This window comes from Chrysoperla carnea, chromosome 5, assembly GCF_905475395.1.
Source record: "Chrysoperla carnea chromosome 5, inChrCarn1.1, whole genome shotgun sequence".
NCBI classification, from domain to species: Eukaryota; Metazoa; Arthropoda; class Insecta; order Neuroptera; family Chrysopidae; genus Chrysoperla; species Chrysoperla carnea.
This window is the reverse complement of record NC_058341.1, coordinates 72,030,967-72,047,372: the sequence shown is the minus strand read 5'-3', so window position 1 is coordinate 72,047,372 and position 16,406 is coordinate 72,030,967. Positions and strand designations below refer to the sequence as shown.

Below are 16,406 nucleotides of genomic sequence, written 5' to 3'. Positions count from 1 at the left end.
TTTATTGTAGTATCAGCACCCAAATATTTAACAAGCTCCAACGGTGGTTGTAAATTTCCAAAACTATCAAAATATTCAGCTACTACACCACACTTCCTGTAAGCGCATCAGTGTGTACCCCCCCCCCCATGTCCTGAATCGTGTAAATTTATAATTGCACATTCATTTTTCCTCGGCTTCTTCGGTAAATTATTACGCATGAAAACACCACGAAAATATGGAATATTTTTACAATATTTATATAGATCTAATTCATTTAGAGGGCGTTTCGGTAGTAGCTTCATTGAAAGTTTTTTGGACTGGGATTCATGTATAAACCAAGGCCGGTTTTGTAGGGTCGCAAAAATAATCCATTACCATTCTTCAAAGCAATCTCCTCCATTGTCTTGTTATGACGTTGTTTTTCAGCAAGTTGTTTTTTAGCATTACTAGCATCACTTATGGCTTTAGCCACACCAGCTGTACCACCGGCTAGTGAACCAATAGCCGATAGACCAGCAAATAAGGGTAGTAAAAATGGGAGTGCACCACCAACTTTTGGAATTGGAATGATTCGCGGTGTTCGTACATTTTTTCGTTTAATTACTTTTTTAGCAGCAGTAATAGCAACTTTAATTGTATCATTGATGTTGGTAGTTTTTGTTTTTTTTTAAAGCATCTCGTGCACTTTTCACAGCCGCTCGAAACGATATTTTTGTCTTTTTTTTCTTTCCATGTTTCTTCTTCTTGATCTTCATACCCATTCCCAATTTAACTTTGGCTTTCATTGCGTTTGTAACGGCCCAAGCGAAAGCTTTTTCACCTAATGTAGCATCCGTTGATTTAACACGAATCCACGCTTTATCTGCTAATAATAAATCGGCTTTATGACGATCACTTAAATTCTTAAATTGATTGTATGCAATATCATGACTTTTACATGCACTATCTAACTTATTAATTCCTTGATCACCTCTCGCCAATCGCTTGTTTAAATCAGTACCAGGGCCACAAAATTGATAACCGGGTAAATGTAGCTCAAATGGTAAAGAACTTATAATGGAATTAACTAGTCCTCGACCATAAACTCTCCTCGGCGACGATGAAAATCGACTAACGTTTCTTCCACGATAGATCATATTATTTATTGGTTTTTTCACCCCCCCGTAAAAGATTTATATATATTAGATTAATAAAAAAAATTGTTTAGCTACCAACCCCCCACCACCGTCACAATCTGGCGTTAGATGTTGGCAGATGACATCTAGATGCTGACATCTAGATGCCGACATCTAGATGCTGGCTGCCGGCATCTAGCTGCAGATCCATTACGTGTACAACATTGATGGACTTAATTTAAAAAATAGAAAAAATAAAATAAAAACTTTACAACAACAACAAAAATGCGTTTTATAAAACAAAATATAGTTTTACCAATTCGAAACGCTGATTTGGGAAATATGAAAACTTGTGAAAAGAAACATGGTGAATTGTTACCAAATAGTATACGAGGAATTTTGTGTGGTCCTTCAAATTCAGGTAAAAAAAAAAATAAAATTAAAAAAAATAAAATTCAAAAAAACATAACCTTTTTGTCATTTTTTAGAAAAAAAATTTTTTTTTGTTAATGATGTTGTAGGAAAAACGAATGTTATTATAAGTCTCCTAGAGCACCCCAATGGTTTAAAATTTGAAAATGTATATGTGTATTCAAAGTCTCTCCATCAGCCAAAATATCAATATTTAAAGAAGATATTAGAAACTGAAGGATTAGGTTATTATGAATTCTCCAATAACTGCGATGTATTACCGCCGGAAGAGGCACGTAAGAATTCAATATTTATATTTGATGATGTGGCTTGCGATAAACAAGATAATATTCGTTTATACTTTTGTATGGGTCGTGTATACTTTTGTATATTCGTTTATATCTATCCCAATCATATACAAAAATTCAAAAACACTTAATCCGAGACAATTGTTATCATTTAATTTTCTTTAAGCAGGATGATTTAAATTTGAGACATATATTTAATGATCATATCAACACTGACATGTCATTTGACACATTTAAAAGTATGTGTGCGGAGTGTTGGAAACAAAAATATGGATTTTTAGTTATAGATAAGGATTGTGAAAGGAATAAAGGACGTTATCGTAATGGATTTGATACTTTTATACAGATTTAATACAAATACGTCTTACCATCGGCTCTATTTTTATAACGGATTCCACTCTACCCGTTATCGGGTCTGTTTATAACACCCACCCCGTTAACAACACCCCATTGTCAACGGCTCTGTTTATAACAGGTATGATACATTCAAAAATGTATCATTTTATCGTCAACCGTTAAACGGGTAACTCACCCACCCATTTGTGTGCAGAAAATAAAATGGATGAACAGCTTACAAAAAATATAATTAAAGCATTGAAATCAATTAGAGAAAAGTATAAACAAATTAAGAGTGGAAAAATTGAATCTGATCTTTTAGTTGAAACAAATTTGAAACCAATTACCATACCATTGGAAGAGATTGTAACAGAAATTAAAGCAAAAAATAAAAAATCAGAAATAAAAACTAAAAATGAGACGACACCGCCTAAAAGAGAAAATATAACACCTCCATATGGAATGGTAAAAACACCCTTAATGCTAAATTCAGAAAATGATGAAGTTTTTGAAACAACTCCCGTTCGTCGTGAATCAGCTCAATTAGCAGCTAGAAGGTTGATGAGTCAGCCTAAAGCTCAGGGGTATGTAGAACTTGAAAATTTTTTTTCAAACAATGAACATTTTGGTGATGTGGCAAAAGAATATCTAAAACGTACGCTTACCACAAATAATGCTATTGATCATATTGGTGGTAAATGGTATATTGGTAATTCTGAGTTACATATACAAAATAATAATTTAGAAATTGGTGAGACATCATACAAAGGTACACGCGGCCTATACGAATTGATATTTATGAAGAAACCCGATGAAGATTTGTACACTAAAGAAGATCTAATCAAGTATGGTTTTATTTTGAGAACAACGAATGCACATAGACATAAAAATGATGAAAATCTACAAATGAAATCGAGTAAAAGTTACAAATATAATCATATTATTAAGCCAATGTTCCCAAACATCAATCATCAAAAAAAGCGTACATCGGCAATGGCAATTACCAAACCATCAATTAGTCGCAAAAGATTTAAAACTACTACTGATGATCATGATGATGATGATCAGAGGGATCATAGTAATGGCAAAATAGAAGGTTTGGGCTTAATGAAACTCACTGATAATGTTCATTACACCTACTGGAACGATGTAAATGAGCTCTGCCAGCGCCTTAAGGTCCTTATTGCGGCCCAACGCGCGGGACATTCAAATGTTCAAAGCGAAATATTGAGTATACTTGAGGAATTATCCGAAAGTAACATTATCGTATAAATATCATGTTCAAATCACTCATCACAATCATTATCAATATGAGTGTTGACAAGTTTGGGCGTTCTAGTAGATCGACAACATCATCATCTATACTTCGAACTAATTCTAAAATAATAGCTCTCAAACAATATCTACATAAAACCAATGAAAAAATCACTACACTAACAGACAATATGGATGCCATGACTAAAAATCTAGTTAATTTGTATACGAAACTTAATGGATTATCATCTATGGTGAATACGAGCTCAAATGCATTCGAGCAGTTGACAAAAGAAGTGCTTGATTATAAAAACAGCGTGAAGAGTGATTTCGATAATAGTATTCATAGTTTATATGATCAATTTGATCAAAGCTTAGAGATTCTGAAAAAAACGCTTGAGCTAAGAGATGACGCAAATTTGAAAAAGTTAAGTGATGATGTTTAAAAACTTATTGAGCAGAAGTGGTCTACATATATAAATAAAATCAATAAAAATATAGAGTTAATCCATGGGAAAAAAGTTATCGTTCATGATGTCTAAGAAGCAACAAGTTGTCAACGAACTTCATAAACCGACACTTAAGAATTTTAAACGGAGAAGAGTAATTATAAAAGGTCTGGATGATTTATGGCAAGCTGACTTAGTTGAAATGGGTTCATATGCTCAAGAAAATAATGAATACAAATATTTGCTTACGGTTATCGATTCATTTTCTAAATACGCTTGGGCTACACCAATCAAAAATAAAAGTAGTGAGGCAGTTTGTAATGCTATGATTAAAATTTTTAACATGGACGTATACCAAAAAATCTCTAAACAGATGATGGTAAGGAATTTTTCAATAAAAAATTTCATAGTTTAATGGAAGAATATGGAATAAATCATTATTCAACATTTAGCACAATAAAAGCATCAATTGTTGAGCGGTTTAATCGAACTATAAAGGAACAAATGTGGAAACAATTCAGTTTAAATGGATCATATAAATGGATAAATCTTATCTCACCATTGATTACCAACTACAATCAAAAAACCCATCGTACTATAAAAATGAAACCATGTGATGTTAATGCTTCTAATGAAAATATGTTACTCTCCACCATCTACAATAATATTAAAATCACCGACCGCCGACCAAAGTTTAAAATCAATGATCATGTTAGAATTTCTAAATATAAATCGTTGTTTGACAAAGGCTACCTACTATCATGGACTGCTGAAATATTTCAAATTAGAAAAATTCGAAACACTAATCCAGTAACTTATCTTCTTAACGATGCCAATGGAGCTGAAATTCTTGGAGGATTTTATGAATTCGAACTACAAAAAGTAAAATATCCCAACATCTTCTTGGTGGAGAAAATTTTAAAACGTCAAAAGAATAAGGTGTTCGTTCGATGGCTAGGATACTCTAAGGATTTTGATTCATGGATAAATAAAATCGATATTGTTAAATAAAAAAAATGTATATATTTTTTTTTCAAATAAATAAATAAATTATAATTTTTTTTTTCATTTTATAATGTTCATTCTGCAAATCATAAAAAAGAGATGTTTGTTCGATTGGATGGTAAGGATTTTTTCATTCATGGGTAAAATAAAAAAATGATATTGTTACATAAAAAAACAAATTATTATTAGAAACATAAAAAAATTAATATCTACAAAAATAGTATTTTATTTTATTATATTTTTTTTTATTTTTTGTTTTTACATCCGACATGCGTCTTATTTTTTTAAAAAGTTATTTTTTTTAAAAACCACAATCATTTTTTTTTGTAGATAAATGATTATACTTACAATTTAATAAAATTACATTTTAAATTAATCACAAAATTTATTATCAATATATACATAAATAATTAATTAATAATCAATAATATTATTAGTTTCCTAATTTATAATGACCCCATGCATATGTATCAAAACTATTATCAATAATGCATCTCTTATCATCATTTCCACTTAATGCTACTTTACTCTCTTCTATACTATACAGTTTATGTTTAAATGAACGTATACATTTTTGTGTTGTGGTTTTAATTTTTAAATTTTTTAAACACTCATAATAATCATCAAAAGTTATTTGATTTTTAACAACATCCCTCTTAATACCTTTTATCTTTTTCACAATATTTTCATTATCATTATCAATCTTATAGGTATACATTTTTGATCTTAATCCAATAAACTGAGTCATAATCTTTCCATTTAATTCATCCTTCATTAATCCAGACACTTTTTTTTATTAACTAATGGTATGGAAAGTTTCCTCTACATAGAGGGGACTGTGAAATAAGTTAGCGATAATACAGTATCATATATACAGTATAAATATTATTCGGTTCATAATCGCTTGCATCAAATTTATGTATGTCTGCTTTAATAATCTCATATATGTCATCGGTCTCAACGATATAGATTATTGAATCCGTATCGGTATACAATCCTTTAGCCTTATTACCAAATTTGGGTTTGACATAACCATGATGAAAATCATTTATTTTAGTTCTTGCAATATCTAAAGTAACCATTCCCACAATCATCGGTCTATCGTAATATAAAGTTAGATTTTTCAATTCAATTGCTACTAAATTTTCACTAAATATTGTACGATTATAAAAATTCGGCTTAGCAATCAATACTTTTACACCATATCGACCAAACCATCGTGTACGTAATTTTACTACCCTTCTTTTTCGAATATTTTCCATAGTTTTCCCGAACACAGCATTGTTTATTAACTTGTACAAATTTTTTTTCAAAATTGCTCTTTGCTTCAGCTCTCATTTTTATATTCAAATCGATGTATGGTTTGAGCCATGCTGACTGTTCAAATTTTAATATACGATGTACTTTTTCTAAAATCATCCCATATTGTAAACACTGTTTTAAATTTCTATAATGCAAAATATATTTTTTCTTATCGTACAATGTTGCAATAAGCTTTTTACTTTTCCCCCTTGGAGGCTTTTCGTGAGTGGGACACAGGGGAAGATCATTATGGCTGTCATGTATATCATCTGGATATTTTAAATCAACTTCAAAAATGTATCCTTCAGGATTATCATCTGGTATAGACTTTACATCAATGTCAGTATCGGTACACCATTGAAAATTCTTTAACGGAAGACACTGTTGCATTGCCCAAGCATACATACCATTCACATCCCAATACACTAAATATTCACTCTTTTTATTACAATCATAATTTGACATATATTTATTATTTGCTTTAGCACATCGATTACTGCATTGGCTTAATCCACCCCGAGTACCTTGCTCCACAAACATTATCATATCAATATCAGTTAGTAATTCTAATTCGACTTTCGTATATTTTAACATTGCCTGCCAGGTTAACCCAGGTAAAGTATAATAATGGCAGGGGTCTAAGAGGTATTTTTCCAAGCACATATCGCGAAAATTTTCAAAAATATCAGCAAGTAATAAAACATCTGTTTTTAAATATAAATCACTATATTCACCCAAGGTTTGTATATTAAAGGCTTTCCACACATTTTGAGCATGTCTGTATTCATCAATTGAAATTTTTGAATCAGTTAAAGTACTAAAAAACATATCAATTGATGGTAGAGATTATTGTTCATCTAATTTAGTTAAATCACTTATATAATCATATGGGAATACACCCTTTCGCGTTAGTAATTTAAATTTATCATTATCACCATCAAACCAATTTTTATACAATATTTTATACTCGCTAAGAAGTGCTGCTAAATTTTCTAACGATGCGCTTAAAAATCGAAATGAATCTATAAATTTTAATTTGATTTTTGTACCTGTCACCTGTTTTATAAAAAAAATATAGTTTTCTTTTGTCAGAGGTATTAAACTAATACTACCTTTAAAGGCTGTAGGTATCTCTTCTATAATTAAATGCGCATCATATCCACTAAGATTATGGAATACAATTGGTATAGTATGGGATTCATGATAATTTAAATTACAATCCGAATGGGCTACTCCCCTAAACGCGCCTGTGAAATGATTATGATCTAAAATTCGATCCGTAGCAGAAAGAGGCTCCCCACAAATATGACAATTAGTTACCATCTTAATTTTTTCTTGTGGTTTAACTAAGATGTGAACTAGTTGCGTACAAAAGGGGTCGCGAGTGTGCTTTAAAAGATACTTACATATAAGCGTGTGTGACAAGAGAGTCAGGCAGTCTGAGTTTGGTTACAAGCGTTAAGGTACCTATTTAGTGAGTGCAAGTACTATTGTTGAAGGTTTTGAACAAGTAGGCTGCGGTGAGTTGTGAGTCAGTGTGTTGCCTGGTGTAGTGTTGTGTACGATTGCTTGGTTCGTTTGGGTGTGGTCATTGGAGCCTGATAGCAAGCAAGTGTTACTGTGGTTGTTGCATAGCAGGTGAAAGATAGAACTGAAAAGGCGGACTTAAGTGGCCGTTAAAAAAACACCGTGTTAAGCTATATGTACAGAAAGTGATGAGTGTATTTTGATTTTGTTGCGTATAGTAATCTATTGAGTTTATTGCGTATCTGAACTGTATTACATACATTAATTTAATTTGTGCAAGAATATTGACGAACTTTTATATGAACATTGATGTGATTTATTTGAGAATATAAACGAACATTTTTTTTTTTGTATATTAATTTTAATTAAATTTCCAAATTCTCTTGAACGTTATTTCGTCGTGTTTTATTTGGCTCTGCGCAACCCCTATTTGTTACAAACTGTTTCGGCCATGTCGACTGTTTCGATTAAATATTCTGACAATATTAAACAGTTTGATGGCGAGGGTGATTTTTCGGAGTGGTTGAAAAAGTTGGAATTGGTTGCGCAGTTGCAAAAGGTGAAGGGCTTAGTGTCGTTTTTGCCATTGTTTTTATCCGCGGGTGCGTTCGCTGTATACGATAGTTTGGACAATGATACTCGGGCGGATTATGGAAAGTTAACGGCCGCGTTAAGAGAAGCGTTTTCTGCGCATCCGTTATTAGCGTATGAGAAATTCGTTTCGCGAAGGTTACTTCCGGGAGAGTCGGTTGACGTGTTCGTGGCAGATCTGCGACGTTTGGGTACATTGGTTGACCCATTAGTGTCAGATGCTTGGATCAAGTGTGCGATGGTGATCGGGTTGCCTGAAGCGGTAAGGCAGCAGCTAAAGACATCGTGCAGTATGGAGCGACTAATCCTTTCAAAATTGATTGAGAGGGCTAGAGTATTAATTAGTACGGATGTGGATGCTGGAGCGGCGGCGATGTCGACTCGGCGGCGACGTGGGTCGCCTAATAAGGGCAATACAAGGAAGTGTTTTGTATGTGGGAAAGATGACCACTTAGCGCGATCATGTCCAGAAAAGGTGACGTGTTATGCCTGTAGGAAGCAGGGGCACATCGCGTCAGCGTGCCCGGATAAGGCAAAAAACTAGATAAGGAGACTGCCTTGAGTTGTGCGGGCAGCCTCTCGTCATTGTCGTTGACACAACTGCCACGGGTAAGGGTGCGGAAATGCGGAGTGGATTTGGTAGCGTTGTTGGACACGGGGTGTTCAAAGTCAATCGTTAGTGCAGGTTGTGTCGCTCAAAGGGAGGTGCGGGCGTATCACAGTAGAGTGAAGATGATGAATGGCCAAGAGAAGGTGTGTTCTGCGGCTTGTACGCTGCTGTTGGAAGTGGAAGGGGTACCGATGAAGGTGAATTGTATAGTGGGAGAGGTACTGCCACCATATGACATTCTGTTGGGGATGGATGTGGTGAAGCAAATGCACGGTGTGTCCGTGGGTAGGGATGGAGCCGTCCAGTTTGGGATGTGTAAAGGAGCGGCCGAACAGGCGGTGGCTTGTGTTGGGATAGACCGCAAGGAAATTGTTGATGAGGATTTCTGCGCGGTGTTTGAAGGGGGCAAGTGGCTGGTCGAGTGGAAGTGGAGCGGGCGAGAAGGGCCAGAGTTAAAAAATATTGTCAGTCAGTATAGCATAGCTAAGGAGGCTGAGACAACATTTCATGAGGAGGTTGAGGAATGGATAAAAAATGGGTGGCTTCAGCGCTACGACGGCGAATACGATGGTGTGATTCCCTTAATGGCGGTTGTACAGTTGAACAAGAATAAAGTGAGACCTGTTCTAGATTTTCGTGAGCTGAATGATTATGTTTCGAGTCACACTGGGGCCAGCGATGTTTGCGCTGAAAAGCTAAGATTGTGGAGGCAAAAAGGAAAGGAAGTGAAGATAGTCGATTTGCGGAAGGCTTATCTACAGGTTCATGTGGCTCCGCATTTATGGAAGTATCAAGTGGTGCGCTACAAATCTGAGACGTATTGTTTGACTCGGCTTGGTTTCGGTCTCAATGTTGCTCCAAAAATTATGACGGGGATAGTAAAATTTGTATTATCGCAGGACCCTAGGGTCAAGCTGGGAACTGACTCGTACATCGACGACATATACGTTGATGAAAGCGTTGTGACGAGTGATGAGGTGATTGCGCACTTAATGAAGTTTGGGTTGAGGTCGAAGTCAGCGGAGCCGCTAATTGGAGGAAGGGTGCTGGGTCTGCGCGTGCTGGAGAAGAACGGGAACCTTGTGTGGGTGAGAGATAACCATTTGGGCACGGTGACGCCAAATATTACAAAAAGACAAGTTTTCTCACTGTGCTTTCCAGTAGTGGGCTGGCTTCGCCCGGCTTGTAGTTTCGTGAAACGAGGCCTTTCTGAATTGGATTGGGAAGAGAGGGTGGACGCCAGATCAACATCAATGATGGAAGAGATATTGTCGCGAGTGCAAAGCAAAGATCCGGTCGGGGGACAGTGGGACGTTCCTCCGGGAGATAATGGGGTAATTTGGTGCGATGCGAGCAGCCTGGCAATAGGCGTGAGTATAGAAAAGGGAGGTAGAATAATAGAAGATTCGTCGTGGTTGAGGAAACCGAATGACTCGGCCCACATCAATTTGGCCGAGTTGGAGGCGGTTCTTAAAGGGGTAAATCTGGCGTTGAGATGGAATTTGAAACGATTGCAAGTAAATACGGATTCGGCTACAGTACATGGATGGGTGTCGTCCTTGGTTTCAAAAGATAAAAGAATAAAAACCCACGGATTGGGGGAAGCGCTGGTTAGAAGACGACTGTCTATGTTAGATGATGTTATACGAGAATATGAGCTACAACTGATTGTAAACCAGGTTAGATCTGAGGACAACAAAGCGGATCCGTTGACGCGGGTGCCAAGGCAGTGGCTTCAAAAAATGAAGGAGCCGGTATGTGCTGTGGCAATAGATAGAAGAGCGGTTATTGTAGAATCTCATAATGACAACCACCTAGGTGTCGATCGCAGTTTGTTCATCGTAAGGCAGCGCCACCCTGAATTAAAGATAACTCGGGAGGAGGTGGAACAGGTGATACGAGAGTGTAGGAGCTGTTTGTCGATAGACCCGGGGCCGATACGGTGGGAGACTGGACATTTGGAATGTGATCAGGTGTGATACAGAGTGCCATGGACGCATTATGGGCAAAGAAAATTTCTAAATTAATTGACTGTGGGCCAAGTAGGTTTGCTGTGTGGCGGCCAATAAATGATGAAGAGCGAGATCAGGTAATACGCGTCCTGTCCAAGGTATTCGCTGAAAGAGGCCCGCCGGCAGAACTTCTAACAGATAACAGCAGAACTTTTCGGTCTGAGGACCTCGCGCAATTTTTTGCGAAGTGGAATGTAAGCGTAATTTTTCGATGTGTCAATCGGGCGAGTGGCAATGGGATTGTCGAGCGGAACCATCGAACAGTTAAAAGAATGGCGGCAAGGAGCGGAGGAAGTATCCAAGATATGGTGTTTTGGACTAAGATGTGAACTAGTTGCGTACAAAAGGGGTCGCGAGTGTGCTTTAAAAGATACTTACATATAAGCGTGTGTGACAAGAGAGTCAGGCAGTCTGAGTTTGGTTACAAGCGTTAAGGTACCTATTTAGTGAGTGCAAGTACTATTGTTGAAGGTTTTGAACAAGCAGGCTGCGGTGAGTTGTGAGTCAGTGTGTTGCCTGGTGTGGTGTTGTGTACGATTGCTTGGTTCGTTTGGGTGTGGTCATTGGAGCCTGATAGCAAGCAAGTGTTACTGTGGTTGTTGCATAGCAGGTGAAAGATAGAACTGAAAAGGCGGACTTAAGTGGCCGTTAAAAAAACACCGTGTTAAGCTATATGTACAGAAAGTGATGAGTGTATTTTGATTTTGTTGCGTATAGTAATCTATTGAGTTTATTGCGTATCTGAACTGTATTACATACATTAATTTAATTTGTGCAAGAATATTGACGAACTTTAATATGAACATTGATGTGATTTATTTGAGAATATAAACGAACATTTTTTTTTATGTATATTAATTTTAATTAAATTTCCAAATTCTCTTGAACGTTATTTCGTCGTGTTTTATTTGTCTCTGCGCAACCCCTATTTATTACATTTCTTTTTCACTAGCATTTAATTTGATCATTGGTACAGGATTTTCAATTGTTTCATTAACTTTGTCCGCTAAAGTTTTCAGTTCCATTGCAAGCCATCTTTCACAATTTTCACCTCTGTATGATTTATAATAATTTAGTTCATTTTTATATGTACAACACACATAGTATCCAACACTGTAAGCAATATGTTTTTGATAACATTTTGCTTTTTTACCAACACATTTATCTATGGGTGCTAACATACACTCAAAGTCAACATAAACAGAAATCACTGTACGCTCTTTATTTGCAAAGTTTTTAAATTTCATTATTTTTTTATCTGGATTTGGTAAAACAACTTTACATTTATTATACTGTTCACATTCTTCACTATGTTTTATTAATTTTATTTGAGACACAAAATATTGTTGACATCGATCGCATATGTATATTGCCCCATCGTGTTTACTCATTTGTCTTGATATAAGCCTTGATAAATTTTTTATCCAGCAAAAATGACATTTAATTGTTATATCATCATTATCATGTTTGATACTATCATAATCAAAATGGTCATCATGATCTTCTAAATAAATATTTTGTATCATTAACAAATTAACATGAATTGCTTGTTTTTTTGATGTAAGAAACGCTGGCTCAACAAAATATATACATTAATACTTAACCCAGTTAATTTTTCAAATTTGGGGATTTGTTTGTCATTGGAAATCTAATACCTTTTAATTTCAAAACGGTCGAATAGTGTGGATATGAACTCATTCTGTTTAAATTCATACTTACTGGACGTAGAGCTGAAGTTACTGCCCATGCAAAGCAAGCTTCATCATTATTTTTAACATTCACACAGGCATGTTTCGCTTTAATACATTTTGGTAATTCTATATATGATGAGCCTCTTAATAATTGACATTTGTTTATATGTATTCTTAAATGAACTACCTCCCTTAATGCCCATCCACTATCACGTTCTTGAAATTCCTCCAATTCTGCTAAAAGTGGTCCTTCAACATTCGTCAAAAACCATTTTTTTATATCTGTTTGACGATCAATAATTACATTCTTAGTATTAAAACATTTCAGTGCAGATACATTTTCATTATCAATACTCTTAACAAACTCACAACATAATGATGTATTCACCTTTATCATTTCAAAATTGTTTAAAATGTTTTTGATTCGTGCACTAAACAACATTACAGCATCCTTCAAAAAATATTTGGGATCTCTGTAAATTAAATTTACTATTACACTTGTCTTTAAACGACTTTTGAATGCTGACTCGATGTCTTCCCACTTCATTCCGCGAACTTTTTTTCCATTACCATAACTACCACCTTTATGTAAAAATGATTTTAATTTGTTCGCGAAAGCTTATCATTGCAAAAATATTGGCTTCCAAATGACTTTTTGTTCCAACACAAGTACATTTCTTTAGCAATTTTTTGAAATGTCGAATATTTAGACAACAGTATTTGAGCCATTTTTCTAAATTTTTTAAATTATTTGTCCTTTTTAAAATAGTCACAACTTCCCCCATTTTTTTCACTATCCGTCCACTTAGCTGAATACCGCAATCCATTATTATTCTTTTTTATCTATACACCATATACTGTGTTTCAAGAGAAAATAACTTATATTCTTAAAAGTAGTTGATCTTTATACTTTTAATCTAAACCACATAGAAAAAGAAAAAAAAATTTTTCAAAAACATTTATTAAATCTATAAATTATTTACAAAAAAAATATAAGTATATAATTTATTACATATGTGTACATAAAATATAATTCAATTTTGTCTTTGTAATATTGTTGTGTTCCATAAGGTTAGAAACGTTAGCGGAACAAGTTCCCAATTTTCCATCAAAAACCTCACTGTATTTGTTTAACAGGATTTCTAATTTTGAATTTTCCATAAAATTGAACTGTCTCAACTCGATATTAAAAGTGTGCATCCAATTTCTCCCTAATATGGGTGATCCACCATTTTCAATGACGTAAACATCTAAAAATTTACAATCGCTTCTAAAATTTACCGGTAATCTACATACCCCTGTTGGCTTCATGGCGCTTCCATTGTAGCTAATAAACCGTTTGGTAGTAGAACGTAATTTAAATTTTTTGAAAAATCGATTGTACATGCTCACTGAAATAGCTGAAATTGGTGCCCCACTATCCACTTCGAACTCCAATTCAACACCATCAATACTAACCTTGGCCCCAATAGGTTTAAAATCGTCATCTGCCCTAAAACAAAAAAGAGAAAGTTCATCGTTATCAATATATGATACCCTGTTTTTTTAACACATCTTCTTCAAATGTCCACGTTTATGGCAGGCTTGGCATCTATAATTTTTGAACCGGCAGCTGCTTTCCGTGTGATTTTTATAACCACAAATTTGACATTTGTTCCCTGATGTAGGCTGTTTTTTTGATGCTTCCTCTTCATTTTTCTTGAAGTTTTTCTTTTTTCGGCTGTGGATCCTGTTGACTGCTTCTAGTTTCACTTGATGTTCCATAACACTGCCTTCATATTGTCGCTGAATACATTCGACGTTGTTTGCAATATGTATTGGCCATCGTTAATTGAGTCACGTCTTCGAGAAACAATTTGTCCTTTACTGGACCTTTGTCCAGTAAAGGACATTTCTTCCAAATGTTGTCCAAATTCACACTTGGTAGCCAATGCTCTCACACGGGCTGCCCATTCATTACTAGATTCTGTCTTGTCCTTCACCGCTTCATAAAATTTTTTTCTTTCCGCGAAACCCGAATGTGCCGGCAACAAATGTTTTTTTAACACAATTACTAAATCGTCGAATTCCACGGTTTCAGGCTCCTTTGGATGACATAAATTCATTAATAGTTTAAAAGATTCTTGGCTTAATGAATTTATTAAAATAGCGCGCTTTTTTACCGCGTCCAAATCGTTCATTATAAAAAATTGCGTCATTTGTTTGTCAAAAATGGTCCAGTCATCCGTTAAATGATTAAACTGTGGCATTTGCCCCCAAATTCCCGATGCCGTAGACATTTTTGTTTAATTTAACGATATCAATTTCCCAAAATGAACAAATATTATTAACACTTAACTTTTTACGCGGCAAAATGGTTCTTGTTTTTATCCTCGTCGCCAATGTAATATCTTCAATTATATTATATGGGTAAATACAATTATACAACACGTTGATTACTAACTTATTAATTAGTCCGATAATATTTACAATTATTTACAATATATTTATTGTTGTATTAAAAGTGTTGATGTTCGTAGTTTTAACTCACTAGTCGAATTGAATATGTCCGTCGTCCGTGTACTCAGTCAAGGTCAGCTGACGGTGCTGCCGTCGACCGCGCATGTACCATTGTATCTTGCGTTTCACTTTGGTTGGCTGCACTTTGTTATCGACATCTATACAACCATCATAATAATTTTGAAATGAGCTTATACGTCTCAAACATTGTAGTTCAAAATACTACCATCCTTCAGGGTGATAAAATTCTTCTCCCAATCTATCTTCAAACTCATACATCAGTCCCATAAGTTCCATCACCATCTTTTGAATTTCAACCTTCCTCACTGTATTCAATTCCTCAAATACTTCCTACGCTTCTTTTGATGTTACCAATTTTTTGAAATGATTTGGTGTATCAAACAACACTTGCAAACATGTTGGTATAAACCAGCTTACAAATACATACATTGTATTTATACTTAGAGCATGTTCCGTCTAAACCCATTTTTTATCAAAAAAATATTATGATTTCGTACTAACGTTTTGTTTTAATATGTATTTTAATATGATTATCATCATGCTTTTTATATGATTTTTTTGTAATAATTGATTCATACTTATTTTATTTATTTTAAAAATATTTCTCTATCAAAAATTGATAAGAAATTCTGTTTTTTCTTGTTAATTTTGAACTAATTAAAAATAATTAATTTTTTCTACACTCTATCATCTTACGGTTTTTTTTTAGATAAATTTTATATTTAGTACTTTTAATTAAAAAATTAATATTACATTTAAAATAATTATCAAATATAAACCAACGACAATATTAATAATGTCATAACAAAAAAAATTTAAAGAAAAAAAGGATTGTTTTTATATGGTAATCTTCAACCAAATAAATGGATCGTCGGTAGCTTAATTGGTTAAAGCGTTCACCTTTACTTTGTTTGCTTACAAATATCTAGTTACTTTGTGTTCGAATCCCATTCTAGTTATCATTATAGTTACGGTAAGTATAAATATCTTCTCTCTGTCTCTAATGATTTGTTTCAAACAAAGTCTGAAAGATGTTGGTTCAAATCCAACCTGATGATCCACTTTTTATTTTTTTAAAAATCAACTTCCCTTAAGAAAAAACCATCATTTTCTTATAATTTATATTTTTGAAGAATTATAATCAGCTTCCGTTAACCACAAACCACAAAGTATTTCATTAAAACCGCAGGCGACTAATTAACCACAAATTTTGTATTACTTAAAAAATTAATAACCACAGCTATTTCCTCTTAATATGCTTCCCATAGTAATTTTTTAAATGTAAATGTTTTT

General features: G+C 34.3%; 1 protein-coding gene across 1 annotated transcript; it reads right to left on the bottom strand.

The window, feature by feature from the left end:
- Positions 1-203: 203 nt before the first annotated feature.
- LOC123300091 lies at positions 204-1,408 on the bottom strand. Its single transcript, XM_044882566.1, has one exon. The coding sequence runs from the start codon at positions 1,116-1,118 to the stop codon at positions 621-623; it is 498 nt and encodes a 165-aa protein (XP_044738501.1). The 5' UTR covers positions 1,119-1,408; the 3' UTR covers positions 204-620.
- Between the last annotated feature and the right edge of the window lie 14,998 nt (positions 1,409-16,406).

What these genes read in the sequence shown, in the direction of transcription:
- LOC123300091 (XM_044882566.1), bottom strand. Translation starts at nt 1,118, where the DNA reads ATGATCTATCGTGGAAGAAACGTTAGTCGATTTTCATCGTCGCCGAGG.